The 18777-nt window shown below is 34.6% G+C and overlaps 2 protein-coding genes across 9 annotated transcripts in view; one reads left to right on the plus strand and one right to left on the minus strand.

Moving 5' to 3' along the window:
- The window catches only part of LOC106179550 (E3 ubiquitin-protein ligase MIB1-like), a 42838-nt gene extending 35181 nt beyond the window's left edge, over positions 1 to 7657 (minus strand). The window contains exons 1-13 of one of the 2 annotated variants that reach the window (XM_087000994.1): positions 7304 to 7657; positions 5484 to 5655; positions 5021 to 5165; positions 4646 to 4735; positions 4216 to 4282; positions 3833 to 3966; positions 3463 to 3539; positions 3034 to 3217; positions 2611 to 2758; positions 2170 to 2303; positions 1748 to 1855; positions 1286 to 1483; positions 1016 to 1167 (exon numbers count right to left, since the gene is read on the minus strand). In XM_087000994.1, the coding sequence (XP_086857120.1) occupies positions 1016 to 1167; positions 1286 to 1483; positions 1748 to 1855; positions 2170 to 2303; positions 2611 to 2758; positions 3034 to 3217; positions 3463 to 3539; positions 3833 to 3966; positions 4216 to 4282; positions 4646 to 4735; positions 5021 to 5165; positions 5484 to 5655; positions 7304 to 7550 (1856 nt within the window). In that variant the 5' untranslated portion in view covers positions 7551 to 7657. Of the gene's footprint in view, positions 1 to 1015; positions 1168 to 1285; positions 1484 to 1747; positions 1856 to 2154; positions 2304 to 2610; positions 2759 to 3033; positions 3218 to 3462; positions 3540 to 3832; positions 3967 to 4215; positions 4283 to 4645; positions 4736 to 5020; positions 5166 to 5483; positions 5656 to 7303 lie in introns of both variants that reach the window. The other variant, XM_087000993.1, reaches the window with a different exon arrangement.
- A 148-nt stretch (positions 7658 to 7805) lies between these two features.
- LOC106179567 (CDK5 and ABL1 enzyme substrate 1) lies at positions 7806 to 18755 on the plus strand. Of its 7 annotated transcripts, none has more exons than XM_013563277.2 (15): positions 7806 to 8254; positions 8895 to 8930; positions 11165 to 11286; positions 11569 to 11704; positions 11968 to 12057; positions 12323 to 12446; positions 12907 to 13018; positions 13440 to 13493; positions 14728 to 14832; positions 15678 to 15784; positions 16039 to 16145; positions 16354 to 16390; positions 16598 to 16672; positions 16957 to 17061; positions 17417 to 18755. In XM_013563277.2, the coding sequence occupies exons 1-15, from the start codon at positions 7896 to 7898 to the stop codon at positions 17552 to 17554; spliced, it is 1707 nt and encodes a 568-aa protein (XP_013418731.2). In that variant the 5' UTR covers positions 7806 to 7895; the 3' UTR covers positions 17555 to 18755. The 7 variants fall into 7 exon arrangements, with proteins under 7 accessions (XP_013418731.2, XP_086857121.1, XP_013418723.2 ...); XM_013563269.2 differs by having other exon boundaries at positions 7809 to 8254; positions 11165 to 11298; XM_087000995.1 differs by lacking the exon at positions 8895 to 8930 and having other exon boundaries at positions 7808 to 8254.
- Positions 18756 to 18777: the final 22 nt, after the last annotated feature.

Consider the following 18777-nt stretch of genomic DNA (forward strand, 5'->3'; position numbering starts at 1 on the left):
TCAACCAAATATATCACTTAACTCTGGCCTTTTTAGAAATGGGTAATAAATTGAGGTACTGCCTAATCTAGTGCAGTTATATAATACATGTATCATACAGTATCTGATGTAAGATGCCTTAACACTGATTTGCCCTGCATCAACACTAGAATGAACTAAATAACATTTACATTTTTTTGTTTTTATTTGCTTACAACTTATTATTTGCAAAATTATTCAACTTATTTTAGACAATACACATAATGCACCTGAATTCACAAAAAAAATTTAAAAGATTGCCATACTGCAAGGCTTATAAAAACATCCTCTCTCTCCAAATTTGCAATTAGTCATTTTTGTAAACGAAAGCACCAACTTGCATCTTGAATATTCCAGCATACCGTTTAAGGGGTTTATTTGATTATATCAATCACACACAACTACACATATATACATAAAGGTGATAAGAGCAACAGTAGTAGTCTAAAAAAATCATGGAACATACATAAAATCAGACTTACTTGATTTTCCTTTATTGCCTCTCTTCAGCTTTCATCTGAGATGGTCACAATGGATAATATTAGCAGGTAGCATTTGAATATGCATGTCTCAAACAGCTGCTAAAAAAACTTTTGGATGTGCCGCGAACATTGAAGAGTATCGCACAATACAAAGATTACAGTCACTGCATAATGACAATGCAATCTCCTCTACAGCATTTCCGAATGCCGAAAGTTTAATCATTCCAGACTTGAAGCAATCACATCTCAACAACCACATTTTCTCCCCATCTCTGGAGCCTTTCATATGCACATGTCCAGCTTTCACTTCTAACAACCTCTCTTACATGTAGTCAGTTTTTCACACCACAACATATAACTCTTCCACATATTTCTTGCAGCATCTATTACCCAATGACCCAAACAAAAATAAATTTCACATACAATAAATTTGACTTCAAACATACATGTAACAATACACAAGTCCTTATCACTCATTCAGTAAGATCCCCCACATGCTTATTTATATTCCTTACCTGGGATTTCCTCTCAGAGCTGCGTGGTGTAAAGCATTGAAGCCATTGTTATTGGTCAGCGTGATGTCTGCACCATACTCCAGCAGCAGGCTGATCATGTCATCTCTCTTCTTGCTGATAGCATCATGAATAGCCGAGTCGCCTTCAGAATCCTGACAAAATTAAATCAGGTAAAAAATGTTAAAATATTAAAATATACTATCTAGATAATTTTCATAAACTTACTTTTACCTTGGTTGTTATCCACAGTATATTAATGGGTCACCTCACCTGTAAGCTAGGGTGACAGCCCAGCTCCAGTAACATTTTCACCACACCGATGTGACCTTTATTGACCCCAATGTGGAGTGGAGTTTGTCTCCTCTTGTTCCTGGCATTGAGATCAGCACCCCCTCTATGGAGCATGTCAACCACTGACGGCTCATCACCAAATGCTGCATGATGCACAGCCCTGTCACCATCTTTGTCCTACGAGGAAGTGACAACAAGAATACAGTCTTTTTCCCAAATAATTACATTCCTACTACTAACAAAACCCCCTTTTCTTCAGTTGCAGTACCAACATCAATCAAAAGAAGTTTTCAATTCGGGAAATTCATTAGTATCATAACTAATCAACAGATGTTCAACTTTAAGTACCATCTTTAATCTTTCTCATTCTTTTATTTGGTCAATTTTCAAAGTAATGCTTAGATTGAAATGCTTAACCTTGGCACACCCTCATTTTTATACCTCTATTTCCATATCCAAGTCATACTTCATCAGTGTCTTGATGACTTCAACATGGCCATTTTGGGATGCTGCTTGTAGTGCAGTGTGTCCAGCAAATACTCCATTGGGCTGCAATAATCAATAAAACAATAGACATTTTGCAGGAACAGTCTAGTTGTGAAAATATACAGGCTAAATTGTTTTATTTATACAAATCTGTACCTCTTTTTATCATTAAAAATTACACAAACATTTGCTCATCCACCAAACATTATATAAACTTAAAATTCTGTTCAAAACAAGGATAAAACACCTGATCAAGTTGGGCCATCCATACTGTCCAGTAAAACCCCCAGAACACCAAACAGATAATTACATTAATACTTTCAGTTTCAATATCACACTTCTAAATAATAAAAAGAACGTACATTTGGCAGACTCACATCAGATTCTGTCCTCTGCAGAATCTCTTCACACTTCTGAGCATCACCATTAGCGGCGGCTTTCACCAACTCTTCGTTTATGTCTCCTGACACATGAGTCTCAAACAACTTCTTCAACAGAGCACTCAAACGTTCTGTTAAAATGAGAGCAAGAACAATACAGATTTAAATTAAATGTTATGACGATGCCAACATATATATCGTCATTTCTCAAGTAAATTGTTATCCCCTCTTCCCAGATCATTGTCACTAGCAAGTGATGCCACTATTAGCAAATAATAATTTTTTTCATAACAATTACAATTTTTCCATTTCACATTGCAACGTGGAACAGCTTAAGGTATTGTTAGCTTATATATGTATAAATGGGTCACGGTTATTCTTTATTAGGCATTCATTCACAGCAAAGAATGCATTCATCTAAAAACTTGAATTAGTCACCTCCTGAAGAGTTTCCTACAGTGGCTCCATCTGCAGATGCCACTTTGGTTACAGCTGTTGGATTATATGTCCATGATGTCCCACACACTTCTACCTTCAAGTCATTGTCATGATAGATCTGCTGTACTCGGCCAATCTTGCCTAGTGTCTACAGAAGTAAATGAAAACATTGTCAATTTTATAAAGACCAGCTTTTTAATAAAGGATTGAAAGGTAAAAAGAATTGTATGATACACTTGGAAAAAAACAGCCAAAACTGAAAACAAGAACTTGGATCTTTTCAGATCTGAAATTAACAAAACTGTTAAATTATAATGAACATTCAACAAGGGTGAGATCATCACACATTATTTTCAACACGTCACCCCTATCTTTTTTTTCTGCTGGAGCAAGAAAGACTTTGAAAGCACCATCCAGACTTACTGGCATCATGGCCTCAGCCCATTCCCCATGCCCTCTCTGTAACACTTTGATCCTCTCTGTGTCACTACAGATCTGCACCAGGTCACCCACTGCAAACTGCAGACTGGTGTTGACAGATTCTGTGGAGGCAGATATGGAGCTGATGGTATTCACCTTGGTAAGAACTGCTGGGTTAAATGTCCACCTGAAACACACACAAACAAAAAAAATCATATCTTAATTTCATGATATCAATGTTGTTTTGAAAAGATGAATAAAGTAAGGCTGACATTGCTGAAAGCAAGAATAAAATACAAGAAGTACCTCACACCAATAATTTCCCCTTTCTGCCTTTAACCTCAAATTCAATGTGTCACCCAGTAAAAAAATAGTTATAGTGACCATATATCACAATATATAAATAATGTGTGCAATAATGGCATTGCTTACCTATTTCCACTTGGATATGACACAACAATGTCATGGTCCTCATCTATCCCTACGACTGTCCCTGTTGTTCCCAAACACTATGGAGAAGGAATATCTGATTAATTTTTGCTGTAGGAATATATTCAAGCTAAACACCTAAAAAGGTTAGCCCAAATCCAAGAAATCCTCCATGAGATTCAAAATTACCCTGACCAGTTCATGTCATGATAAAAAGAACTGCATCAACAAATACCCTGATATAATAGTTTATGCATGAAAAAAAACATTGAAACAATGCAATGATACAGCAATTACCACACATTACACATAATTCAATTCACAATGTTGATTAAAATGGTGATAGCAAAGAAAAATTGATGAAGAACTCTACCTCAAACATCCCATCTGTCCAGCCCCCATGTCCATGCTGTAAGGACTGAACTATCTCCAGATCCAGGTCCACATTGACTTGATCATTAATGGCAAACCCACTAGCACCTGACCTTGACCCAGCACCTGCTTCACCTAATCGAGGTTGGAATGTTTCTTTACAATATTGCCTTATTTTGTAGTGATGTAAGATTTTATTTGTAAATATGGGTTCTACATTGTTGAAATGAGTATAATCAGGGCACATCATTTGTTTTACAGTGGTGGGGTGGTGGAAGTCTGATTTTTGTTGTATATAGGCTCTTATTACTTTTCAAATATTGAGACATACCACTGAGGATTGAGATAACTTTGAGTTGATATGATATAATTATAGCAGTTTACCTAGCAGAGGTAAATGGTCTCTGTAGAAAGACCCTCCTTTGGCATCATTGACAACCTTAAGGTCAGCCTGAAACAACATTTTGAATTAAATAGCTTCCTAATAAACAGCATTTTTTACAAGCATAAAAACCATTTATAATTTAATATGTTCAACAATTGATTTACACAATTGAAGCTTTTACCATTACAGCCTTTCCATCGAGCAATATTTAAAGTGGCATGATGGTACATAATATGAAGTAGTAAGATTTCCAGCATTTCAATTCCATAAATGCATGTCTTGTGTATTATATTATCTACAAAAGGCAGAGAATACAAAACAATGTACAATTAGAGTAATACCACTAGTCATCTTTTTCAAATGTATACAAGTTTTAACACTTTTTGAGTAATTATTATATTAATTACTTTAATACTTATATATACTTACCATTCCTTCAAATCCAACCCTGTATAAATTCTTGGCACCATTATCCCAGATGACATAGGCAGCACTCCTAGGACTTGCTGCACTCCAGTCCTGAACATAAGATAGTCAACACTTTCATAAAATACAGTAACTAAGTGACACAAAATAATCTAATCCAGAATCAAAAACTAGTTGATATAACAGTTAGACGAATTAAGTCTATATTGTGGAGAGTTTTGATTTTTTTTTTTTGTTGTTGTTGTTGTTGAACGGGTGCGGGGGGTCTAAGATAAAAAATCTATATTGACTAGGTAAAACTGAAAACAACATGCTTCTACCAGATACTAGAATTTGAGAGAATATTTTGAGGTGCATCTGATGGTAAAAATGTCTTACTTGTATTTCAGTAACTTTTCCTCTCCTTCCATTTCCTCCATCTTGGTCTTCCCACTGCCAGTCAACTCCTCGCACAACACGAGCTCCAGGAAATATCCCTCTAGCTGTGATTTTCTTACTTTTCCTCCTAGGTTCCACCAAAACTCTGAAATAAACAAATGACCATTTGTGTGTACTAAGATATCACTGACCCCAGCTGCTTGTATTGAGTTAAGGAACCAGTTATCAAAATATTGTGGTCAATTAATTGTCACAGTCATTTGACATTAAGTGCATAGTCACAGTATCATTTCTATTTACTTCATGTTCCAGGTACTTTAACCATCAAACATCAACGATATTTGACATTTTTGCAACACATTTTTTACCAAATTACACACAACATCTATTCACTACAAGACTTAATTACATTCAAATTACTTTCATCATTTAATAATAAAAAAGTAGGGAATGTTTAAATCACCTTTCACTCCCTGGTGTGTTAATTCTATAGAACCTGTGCCTGAGATTATGCTTGTCTCCATGGTAACAGACTGAACACAGATCATAATTCGAGCATTCTGCACATTTCCAACGAATCCCAAATATGGGTTGTTGCCGGCAGGTGTCACACATGGTTCCATCATGCTTGATTCCTTAAAAATTAATAATAATAATTATTATTATTATTATCATTACAGTCTAAGATTATTTTGTTGTCCATATACCAAAGGGCATAAAAACTCTCTTTAGCTGACTTCAGCACTAACAGCAAATGGGACATGACCTAAAATAAGAGATTTCCTTAAAATTTATATTAATGCAAAACTATTCACTGACTGCTTATTTATCTGAAAAAAAATTAATATATTGCAGATCACTTCTCTAACAGGTTACAATTAGTAAAATCCTCCTACACAGTATCATTTCATTATCTGGGCTTACCTTGATTTGAAGGTGAAATGTAAGTGTTATACAAGGTTTAATTGTATGTCCTGCTGCAGTGGACAAACTGTCTGTCACATACCTGACAATTCAACAATCACACCAGCAGGTGACACCTGGTTAAGCAGGTGATATGTACAGCAAACTAATAAAAGCTGCATTCACATCACCTTTAAGTTTACCTTAGACAGGTCTAGGTTTAATATAATAACAAAACTCGTGAATTTTCCGCTGGGCAATGATTTTGAATTAAAGAACATAAATTGCCTGCTGGATGACTTAAAAATTTGCCTTTAAGGAGAGAAAAGCCCAATTGTTAATAGTGGTTTTGGTTACATGATAATATGAATCACTCTAGACTTGTTGTTATTCTGCTGTACATGACTGTTCAATCTACAGAAGTACAAACACAAAAATCAAAAATACATCATGACAGTGTCAAATACTGTACTTTTATTTTAACTTCCTCTTTATATTTGCCCCTTCTAATAGCCATAACACCTGCCAATCAATTGAAAACAGCACACAGCATGACAAACACAACCACACTACATTCTCATGTTTCAAAAATGATGATTTAGACAAATTTTGATAGATATATGTGCACATAACTCAAGTGAAAATGTCAGGATAAAACATTTTGTGTCTATGCTATCCATCTGCTAAAATGCTTCCCTTCTTGCTACTAAGTGATCGCAAAGGCAGTTACATAATGTAATTGATACTAATAACAACTGCTGTACAGTATGAACCAGCAGCTTATTCCCCTTAATTGTCTTTATCTGACATACAGGAAAGTTATAGGCAATGACTTAAACCCATACCAAATCAAACAGGAATACGAAAGCAACAAGACACTGTGGTAATCATAAATGTTTAGAAACACAACTATAAAACGATTCTATCACCCCATTCTCATAGATTAGATCGACCTACATTGGATCGACCTAACTCCCTGGGGGTTCACGCTAAATAGCTGTCAGCCGGGCGGACACGAAAGTTAATTACCCCTTAAAGCTTGTAGTAGGCGAGGACGGACACTTAAGGGGGATTATCTGACAGTAATCTAGTGAGACTCCCCGCAGTGATAGATCGATCTAAAAGTTGTGAGAACAGAGCCTATGTGTATTGTCGTCAAAAGCAAACAATGATGACAGTGGTTTCAATCTAGTTTACTGGGCCCAATATCAAATATTGTCTTTACAGCAATGTGCCAGTGTAATATAGTGAGTAATCAATGACAGTAATACATCCAAAATTGTAGGAAGTTCTGACAATGAAGACTGATAAAATGACCAATACAGTTTAGGTTAGTTTAAAGGTTAAATATACCTCTGTAATAACACATTCGATACCAACCTGTTGGTGCACTGTCCAAAGTTCTGAGATCGTAAGCTCCAGCACATCTATAATTAGCCGCAGTTCCATTATCCCACACTACGACCACTTCTTCGGGGGATTCGAAGTTCCTCACCGTACCAACATGACCCTCACCTCCGTCTTGTTTGCCCCATTTCCAGTCTGGTCCTCGGGCTACTCGGGCCCCGACACCCTCCACCATACTTGCCCGCACAACCCGATTCGACCCTACTACATTCGAGTCCATATCGGGGGCAGGTTATTTGACAGTTTCCAAAAATACCGATATTTCCTCTACCTCCAGTGCTAAAATGGCGACTCTGCTTCCTGTCTCTTTTTCGATTTTAAATTCATTTGATAACGAGACTAATGAATTTACCTAAAAGTTTGGAAGGAGAAATATAATGAAGAAGAAATAAAGTTTTGACAAGTTTTTTTATGAGAATGATAGATGTAAATACCTGTTAATTACATTTTTTTAATTATGCATAATAAGTTCAGTTTAAGTGAATACCATGAGTGCAATTTGTCACATGGCTTCATTACAAGTATGAAGTTCATGAAACTTTACGGCTGTGGTTTATAAACAAAGATGTCTACCTCCACGAAAAAACATCGGTCGAGAAGAAGGGTCGCTGCTTTGAACTTTTTATCGAATATTTCATTGGATGGCACACACAGAGACACGAAATATGCAATATTCAATAGAAGGGGGTTCATTAGAACGAGCAGTAACCAGAGACAGAAGGAAAAGAATGGAGAAAAAGAACCCAAATTGGACGAAAGTAGTGGAGAGACGATTATTCCTTCGTCAACATCGACAATTGAAGCGGAGCAGTCGGTTCCACCGGTATCAGTGCCGCAGCGAAATACATTTACTGTTAAATGTGATGTATATGACGATGGGAATGAGGACGCTGTGCCCGCGATATCTCCTACTAAACGCCACAGGTGTGCATTTGGATTTTTGTCTTCGACCTATGTCTTTATGTTATATAGTGCCATTGGAGGCTTTACGTAACTTGGAAAATCAAATTGAAGCAATTTTTGATCAGCAAAATAATTAAAGAGAAATATTTAATCAGTTCTTACACCCTTTGATGTCATATTCAGTATTATGGATTCGCTTTGTTTAGGTTTGAAAAACCAACAAATATATCATTCAGCTTCTTCCTTATCTTTTCCCAGGCTGCTTTATCGTTAAACCAAAGATGTTCACATGAATACAGTTTTTTCTCTTAAAGATGACTGTTACTGTATTTCATTCTTTTTCTTCTTCCTTGCCTGCACTGTTTAAGGCTGTATTCCCAGAGCTTTTAGATCAACTTAAAAGAAAACATCCAAAGAAAATGTGGATAAATTTGTCAACTGTTATTCACTGCTCCACTATAATCACTAGACTGTCATTATTTCTGTTCCTACTCTCCTCCAAACCCTGCAAAATATTGGGCACCTGAATATGAAACTTTGGGGTTATCTTAGTGATTCCCATTTAAACACCTTACATATATATATCCATTTCAGGTAAACATCACTTGTCTTGTTTGTGTAAGAGTTATATGTTGGAAATTGAATTTTAAATTTCTTTCAGTGAATTAGATGACATGCCAAACTCAACTTCACCTAGGTAAACTTGTGACTACTCACTTGAGTGGTGTTCAACAGTTTTTAACAGTTAGATTTAATTAATTTTTGTTGGTGTGAATATTATTAATTCTTTAATGCTTTTTTTTTTTCACTTTAGTTTCACCCTATAAAGGATTGCTGTTCTGTCCTTTGTGCACAATTTGAGTAGCATGACCTTGTTAAAAATGAAACGAACAAAAAACTCCTTTGACATTATCTTTTGGAAATAGGTTGTTCTGTCATCACCATAAAGACCCTACCTTTAAAACTTAGGTGAGCAAGATGAAATTTTGCTTCAAAGTGATTTTTTTTTTCAACTGCACCAGCAGCTCTCTTTATTTATGTAGAACAAATTGTTTTCATTGTGTTTACAAGGACAGTTACAAGGTATGTTGCAGTATTGTTTTCATTATGTGTTCAAAGGACACAGTCCATAGGTGTTTACAAGCCCACAACAGCATGCTTCATGTATGCAGTGATGAAGGAATGCCTAAAAAGATTACACAATGTTTTTAAGCAGAGATTAGTGAGGAACAGAAAATATGGGCAAGAAAGGGGAGGTGGCTGTCTTACTCTTGGATCTTTCACTTCAGTCAGTTTACATTTAATTCACTGTCAGCAGTGTCAGCAGCATGCTTCATGTATGCAGTGATGAAAGAATGCCTAAAAAATTGCACCATGTTTTAAAGCAGAGATTAGCGAGGAGCAGAAAATATTGGCAAGAAAGGGGGAGGGAGTTTCTACTTTTGGATCTTTCACTTCAGTCAGTTTACATTTAATGCACTGTTAGCAGTGTCAGCTAAAGCACAACATGGGTCTCTTGGTTTTTTTTTTTTTTTGTGATTTTTTTCTTTCTTTCAGTTAGGCTTATCTGACTCTTTATATACTGCAGTTTGCACTAAGTACACCGAATGATTGTGGTTCAAATGGGTTGAGTTACATAATGAGAATGCTTTTTACTTTTGGAGAATTCCACAGTGTTTTGGACAAAAATAGATAGCAGTGAAATGAAAGTCATATTTGCTTGGTAAATGTTGAAGATATTTTTTTCTCATTTAAAAGTAGTCTCCTAAACAAAATCTTGCCTCAGCATGTCTTTATGTTGATTTACTCACCCTTACCACAACCAATTGACTGTGGAAAAATAGGAATCCAGTTCCTTTTTAAACACAATTCTGTTGTGGTAGCCTTTTAAACATTTTGCTGCACTTCAAAAGGCATATAAACTGAAAATGGTAATTAGTCAGTGTAAAAGGCTACAAGGAGTCAACATTGTTATCTACCCCTCTACTACATTCAAAATACTGTGAAATGACACTTTTGAGCCACAGTGTAATAATACTCCAGTTAATTGATATGCAGTTGTTGAATTTAGATCCATACTCGTGTCCTTTGTTATAATTATCTTATACCATCTCAGTTGGAATTAAGCCATCAACAGTGGCCATCAAGAACAAGAGGGTGGATCACTCCTAAGCAACTGCTTATTGGTGAAAGGAAAAAAAAAAAGATATTGATTTAACTGTTCATTAAATTACACGCATAAGTACAATTTACACATTGTAAAGGTTCTGAAAGCTTGATGTCTATTTGAAGTGTGACTTTTTCACCAAGAGCTGTGTGTTTGATGTTGAATGGGTATGTTTTATCTGCATGCTTTATGGTGCTGTCTTATTTACAATACAACACATCCGAATATTGTGTATGCATGTTACTACCTTTTGACAAGTTCAATAACACTTGCTATTTTGCAGTGATATGAGGGCATTAGCCCTTTTTAAACAACTTATGAGTAGATGGTAATTTAATGGATGGATTATGAATGCTAACTGACAGTTGTGTTATGTTTTTTGTGAATTGTGTGTCTTAGTAAGTTCTTCTGTTATAGTTACTATCTTTTATGAACAAGCTATAAAATTATAATCATTTCTATGTCTTCTCATTAAGATATATTAGAATAAAAAGGTAACATCACTTGACTCATTTAAGGTGATAAAATAGCTATTGTGTTGGCAGCATTTAATAATGTAAGTAACAAATATTTTCCAAAACAGTTTAGTTTGACCAATTAATCAAAATGCAGATTGTTATTTGTGAACCAATATGACATTTCCAATTGTTCAAAATTATGCATTTTAACACAGACAGTAAAGGTAGTTATTGTTTGATGTGATTTGGAAAAGGTATGTCAAACAGTCTTAAAATTGTTTTTGATAATATGATTTTCAATTTTAGGGTCCACACTTATTCATGCGAAAGGGAGCGAGTTTCCAGGAAAAATCTCTTTAGTCAGTTTTCCACAGAGACAACAGCAAGTGCTGGAAGTTCTACAAGCAACTCTACCTTAGAGCAATTGGGTCAGTTTATAGGTAAAGATTTTGAAAGAAAAGCATTTAAATGACTTTTCTACTTTTTATTAAATTTAATAAACATAGGTTGACTTACGATTTAAAGGGAATGAGAAATATGTGTTCTTGATATAATGCAGTTAATGGATTGTTAATTTATCCTTCTTTTCAGGGTACTGTTTATTGTGTGCACATACATGGATGTGTAAGTACACACGTTTGTTTGTGTGTAGGTAGGTATTTTTGCATTATATATTGTGACATGTTTTGCAAATTTTTATGGTCATTCAGTGGAGCGCACTCGAGAGAGAATTCGACACAGGTCAAACTCAACATCCACAGAATCCTACTGTGAGTCCACTGTGGTTCAACCAAAAGGAGAAGTCAAGTATCATATGCCAAAAGAGAAAGTTTTCAGGGGAGAGAGGTGATTACATAGTATTAGTACAAACTTATTTGCTGCTTGCAAATGTCTGAATATGAATTTCAGTATTATCATGCCTTCATTATTCTTAGTTTTTGAAAAATCTTCTATTTAGGCTCCGAATAATGAATTCTTCCTCTCACTTTTATTTGATTATTATGATTATTTTACTTATAAAGGGATTTTTAGCACATTAACTTTACTCCAATAGTTTAAAACCACATGCAAATTTTTATTATATTATGGTATTTTCCTTTGTTTCATAGGGTCATTGTTCTGTCCAAGAAAAAAGTGCCAGTCATAGCATATTCTGTGTTGCCATACACAAGACAAAGCCAACAAGGGATCCTAAATAAGTAAGTTCCTAACCAATGTTTGTAACAGGTATTTTTGTGCCTTCTGTCCTTGTGAAATATGTTCTTCTGACAAATATGTCCTCTATCTAATCATTTTTTGTTTTCCTCATTCTAGTGGAACTTTGCTGAAGTTAAAGCAAGAAGAAAATGTCAGTCTTTCATGTGTCATGCTTTGAGGTCACATCAGGTATTTCTCAAATGAATTTATTTTAAACACACATTTAGATAAGTAAACTGGTAGCAACACTGTATTTTCTTTCACTAGGTCAGAGGGATTAACAGAAACGTTTCGCACACGGCGTTACTCTGGCAACCGACCTCTGTCTGTGAGCCAGGAAGGTATCTTGGGACTTGGGCTGCAGGCAGTGGAACAAGTAGAAGATGGACAGGTAACACTTATGTAGACTGGTTCACATAATCAGGGGCCGATTGGGGCAGTCTTCTGAGTCTTCTGGAAGACAGTCAGTTTACATTGATGGTTATCTTATTTTTTCTGTCGGAAGACGGTCAAAAATGGAGGATGGATCATCAAATCTAATTTGGAAGACTGTCAGCTCTGGATCCACCCTTGATCATGAAGATTGTATCAGAAGTGGTTCTCGGATGAATATGCAACTTGATTAAGCAGTCAAATTTATAATTGGAGTTAACTTTTATTGTATCAAGGGCTGTCCTTCCTTACAATTTTATACCCTTATCAACAAACTACAAGTAGAGCATTGTTGTCCCTCTTAGTCATAAATTTTTGAAAATTTAGTATGTTTGTGCAAAAGATATATTAATTCATTGTTTCAATTGACTTTTATGTCTTTTCTATTTATGAACTTATCATCTGGATATTTTCTCTAGGATGTATCCTACAGTCAGTTCCTAGTCAGTTCTTCAGATCGGCCACTGCAGCGTTTTTTATCTGCTGAAAGGATGCATTTGACTGGGGCAGACTCCGTTCCTGCTAGTCCTGGTAAGGGATTACTGCTAGAAATTTACTATTGCTAAGAGGCACACAGTGCATGTAAGGTCTTCCTTAAACAAAATTTTAATATTCTTGAAAATTTCCAAATTTTTCCTTAATCACCAATCTGTATATTATATCCAAAACCACTAACAGATTTACTATCCATACATCCGTTTTATAATGTCTCGGCAGTATTATCTATTACTAATATTCTCTGCTTTGCTGGCTTTAGACATATGAATAAAAATGTTTCAATATACAATGATTAAAATCTAAATGTGCAAAATGTGCATATATAGTTATGTTTATCTTGATAGTGATTACTCATTCAAACATTCTACACTGTACTGTTTATACCCCACATTTACGATAAAAAAAGTCATTTGGTTTATAGGCATTATGCTTTGAGTTGCTTTATCTTGTGCAGAAATTCCACTGAAAGGCACACAGGCCATGGAAGAATGGCTACGATTGTGCAGACGTAAGATATTTGTTGTGAGGCATGTTGCTACATATGTTTAGCATTTGAATCTTGATTGAGCATTTTTGTCATTAATCCTGCCCCCAGATTCATTGTTATACAAACAGATTTTTGTTTCCATATTGTGTGATCGTCTCATTTTCCTAGAAAGCGTGTTTTCTGATATATCATAACCTAGAATAGCAGTGATTCTAACTTGTTCCACCCATGGAATGAGTTTTTGTGCCAATGTGTAGTGTCCCTGTTGCCATTAAACAGATTTTTTATTGTATACAGTATATCTTTCAGTATATACATATGTACATGTATGTGCTGGAACTCACCTTTCCAGTTCTTCACACAAATATACATTTAAATCTTGGATCATTTTGTACAGAAATAAGTATTCAGTCCATTTATGCACTTTTGACAGAAGGTTTACTTTTAATAAATTCAGATAATTTTTATATCACACACCCCCAACTCACCCTCAATCTATATTCTTGTGGATTGTCCCTAGTGCGACTTTAGTTTCCCTTTGTGTCCTTAAATACGTAAAAGATTGTTGCACTCTACCTGAGCACAATTTTCGTCTGTATGCATGGCAACTGAATGCTCTTCCAACCCACAAGTAAAACACAAACATTTTTTTGTGTATGATTAGTTCCATTTCCATTATATAACATGATTTAAACCTTGATGTTATTTAGTGAAAGTGTGAAGGTGCAGTTCATTCCCTTTTGGTTTTGTTTGTTTTTTCATCTGAAGATTATGTCCCTTTTGTATATTTCTGTTATATTTCTTAACAGGAATGTGTTATTAATGTTTGGTTTAGTTCTTTGATACCCAATGCACATATTATCCCAACTCAGAAGTAAGAATAAAAACCCTTCTTAGACTAATGATATTTTGATATTTGCTGTAGTGTTCCTATTTGATCAGAATAACAGCAGTAAATATTGGTTTCTGTGCAAGTGAAATTCCTGGATTTATTGTTTCAAAGTTACTCAACAAATTTCAATAAGAAAGAAATTTGGAGAAAGATTAGGAACAAGGGAACTTAGATCCCCAAACTTCACACACACACACACACACACACACACACACACACACACACACAAAAAGTCTATCATTTTTATTAAATGCGCAAAAGAGGAGACAAAAACTTAATACAAATCACAGAAATCATGTTTATGATTCACCACCTCTACCAGCATGGTGACCATTGCATTTTTATTGCATTTTCCCTCAACAGGTCTGCAGCATGGTGCTCCCTTTTTCCGAAGTGGGTCACATGACCCAACCCTTTCACTCAATTGGGGAACGAGTAATTTATCACATTCTCCTTTTCTGGATAAAGGTAAAGTGAAAGGATAGTTTGATTTTCTCCTGTTTAGTATATAGTATCATTTTAAAAGTATCATTTACAAAGGATTGCCAATATTACCAAAAGGAATACTGTAATATTGAGAACTATTGCATTACAGCTCTTAAAGTGCATAGATTTGTTGTTAAACATGATACTACCTCTAGAATATCATCCCATATCAAAGAAAGTCAATGATAAAAAAATTAGAATACACATGGATTGTTAAATGGAAATCTTTAGATCTTTGAAAAAAATCCAGCATGATCAAGTTAGGCATGCCAAATGAATGAAAAAATTCATTTGAATGGGTGGTTTGGTTTTTGTTGATGTTGTTGGTACATTAGTTGCAAGTCTGTACATTAATATTGTTGCCTTTATTAAATGATTATATTAATGGAGTAGATAACCTCACATTCCTGCCACAATATTGTATGGTTTTAAGGTGATGTAATGATGTAGAAATACATGAAAATACTTAACTGCAGAGTTATAAACAAATATGACAAGGTTGTGTAAGTATGATGGATGTACTTTAGAATATTAAAAACACTATCATTTGAGATGAGATTTTTTAACCCTAATGTACCATACCATGTATCATTTTGACCACTGCTAAGCAGAATGTTAGATGTTTTGCCTTTTTTGGAAAAGAATGTCAAATATATCCTATATAATTTGGTTTTACGACATATCAAGTATTACCATAAAATTTAATTCACTGCAAAATCTGATCAGCAGTATTTGATGGCGCATGAAAGATGCTGTAGTGAACCCAGTGAATTATTTCAGGGAAAACAAGAAGGAGATTAAAGATAAGTTTGATGGTTATTTTCCAGTGGCAGAACACAGTTTGAGTGCAGACTTGTATGATCCCAATTCTTTAGATGACCCAGAGTTGAGAGCAGGCAAACACAGGACCTTATTGAACTTTCCTTCATACATAGTAAGTGTCCTGATACTTGGACATCTTTTACAAAATTGATGTCAAATGGCAATATGTATTCAACTTAAACTCATTCATAAATTGATTGAAAATTGCTATTGAAATTTAAAATTAAAGCATATATACAGACTTCAGGTTGTGCATTATAATTAAGCTGATAGTTTCTTGCAGTTGATTAAAATAGCAATAAAGATAAAGTTCTAATTCGACATGCTTCATCAGTATGATTACCAGACATTCATCTCGTTTTTCAGACATCAGTGATAGATTATGTGAAACCCTCTGATTTGAAGAAAGACTTGAATGAACAGTTCAAGGAGAGGTTCCCACATGTTAACATCACACTCAGTAAATTAAGGAAGTAAGTTTTTTGCTTGTAATTTTTTACTTTTTTACTTGGAATTGAGGATATCTTGTACTCTTATACTCTATGTGCTGTTTGCAGTTAAAACATTAATCATTACAGCTGATAACAAGTTGTATTAGGTTTTGCTTGCTTCAGTTAGTTCTTCACAAATTTCTGCAGCATTTCATTTCATATGAATCACCTCACAGTTTTTTTTTTTCAGCATCAAAAAGGAAATGAAGAAAATCGTTTATGGGAAGGTGTGTTACAAATGGGTTCTTTGAATCTAAATGCAGTGGTTCAGTTTGTTTTGTAACAATGTGTTTTATAAATGACTTAATATCTGGTCTGCATCTGGGGCTTTCTATCACATAAATGGCACAATTTCTAGATAGGAACTGATAGACAAAATACATCTTGGACTCATGAAATGATGTCCTCAATGATGACAATGTTTGGCATTTCAGTGCAATAAAAGAGACTACAGAGATTTGTGGGTCGTGGCTCAGTCATATGTGTACTTTGAAAAGTTGATATTAAAGGTAAGAATGCAGGTGCTATACATTCCACTAAGGATTAAAAGCTATTTTTTTACTATACATATTTTTGTGGATATTTTTGCACCTTAGCAGATAGAAATAGACTTTTTTTGTTAAAAAGCGATAAAGTGCTTGATCAAAGAGCAATAAAATACTTGATTAAATTAATTGAAAGTTTTTTTCAGTCAAAGTATATTAATATCCTTGATGCTGTTGATAAATGTGCTTTACATAATTTTCTCATTTAAACCATATGCAGTGCGTTTTCCATATTATCCTGTTTACAGGGACTGATAAATAAACAGAACAGAAAGCTGGTGGCAGGTGCCTCTTTGATGTTATCTGCCAAGCTGAATGATGTCAAAGGAGGTGACTTCACTCATTTAATGGAGGTAAACCTAAAAATAATAACCAAATTTAAAAGGCTGGATGTTGCAAAGAGACCAAGTTGAAGAAGATCCATTTCTGTGTGTGTGTGTGTGTATGAAATAAAGTGTCTGCATGCTAAGCGTTGATGAAGTCATATCCTGGTTATTCATTGGATGTTTGTGTAGCATTAAAATTGTCAGTATGTTCCATTTAGAAATATTTTGTTGTGAAGTGATAAAAGACTTCGTCAAGTGAATTTTCCTATAATATATACTGTCATTTGTTATGCCACGGTACTTGTGTAGATTTAACAGTAGCAATATTTTTGCTACTACCAGTACTCTGTTCTTGATGTAGATTTATATCTGGATATTTCAGGAATTGGAAACTGTGTTTAGACTTCACAGGAAAGAGCTTGTTGCTTTTGAATTTGCCGTTTTGGTTGCACTGGAATTCTCCCTGCATTTGCCAGACTGCGAGATCTACCCACACTTCCAGAGATTAGTTTATCAGTAGCCAATATGCTGTTGACTTTATTCTGCCATTTTAGATGTTCTTGTAATGATTGTCATTAAATCAGTGATTTTGGGGAGGTCCAGACTAGAGAGAGTTGAGATGCCAGGAGAACTGTACCTGTAGACTTTTATGAGATTAGATATCGTGAACAAAATCAATTTCTTCGAATGATTTGGTGAGGCCCCACTGACTACCATTATATACCCAGATGGTTGATAATTATTTTTGCAGGTGTGAAGTCTCACAACTCATAAGGATAAACAGAGTTTGTGTAAAGTGTGTGCAAATAATTAAGTAAACATGTGAGATTTCAAACCACCGGACTATAGTTTAAAAGTAAGTGAAGTTCCATGTGGCGTAACAATAGGTAATTTAAGGTGAATTGTGAAAGGATTTCACCTCATGCTTCGACTGATGTTCATTTCAGCTGGCATTGTTTTGTAAATTTGAGGATAGTACCATATTTTCTTTTTTGTTGTTGTTTTCAAATTGATCTGATTACAGTGTCTCTCAACACATGTCCCATGACTAATTTGTTTTGAGAAGTATGATTTAACAATGGCAGAGCATGCTTACTTCAGATGAAGAAGGGGGTGGTTGAAATACAAAATCAAATGGTAATTTTAAGTGATTATATTTTGAAATTCTGTACAGAAGTTATACAATTTGAATGCCCAGAAGTTGTTTTCACTAAGAGATGTTATTGTACATATTTTAAATAACACAAGAATCAAATAAGGGCAATTTTGCCCATGTTAAGTTACAAGTTACATGGTGCTTGGTGCAATTTGAAGTGTTTATGCACAGAAGTTGTTTTGTAACATGCCAGGTGCTGTGAGTTATTGCAAATGACAACAGCTATTATTCTGTCCCAGAAAAAAAAAAGAGTCCCAAGCAACTTGAAAATTAAAAGATTTAAAAATGAAACGTATCATCTCTATATTAACATCAAAATTGTTCATCCATTGTTATGTTTCTGTTTCTACTTTTGTAAAGAAACTGTTACTGGTTAAATGTTTTTGCCACATATCTTTTTTCTTTCAAATTAAATGGATATTTCCATTTTGAGGCATGAAATTATGTTTTATATTATTTTTTATGGGGTATAATTTGTAATTAAGCTTGATATATCATGACATAAGTATTTATTAATTTTTTTTAATTTTTAAAAAATGATGAATAAACTCATCTTCTAAATGTGTTTTGTCTCCTTTTCAGCCGAT

The sequence above is a fragment of the Lingula anatina genome, chromosome 1 (assembly GCF_051362555.1).
Source record: "Lingula anatina isolate TDL-2025a chromosome 1, LinAna3.0, whole genome shotgun sequence".
Lineage (NCBI taxonomy): Eukaryota > Metazoa > Brachiopoda > Lingulata > Lingulida > Lingulidae > Lingula > Lingula anatina.

Coding starts and splice junctions, on each gene's coding strand:
- LOC106179567 (XM_013563269.2), top strand. CDS start 7,896: ATGTCTACCTCCACGAAAAAACATCGGTCGAGAAGAAGGGTCGCTGCT. Junction 16,673..16,956: donor TTGAAAAGTTGATATTAAAG/GTAAGAATGCAG, acceptor TCCTGTTTACAG/GGACTGATAAATAAACAGAA. Junction 17,062..17,416: donor ACTTCACTCATTTAATGGAG/GTAAACCTAAAA, acceptor TGGATATTTCAG/GAATTGGAAACTGTGTTTAG.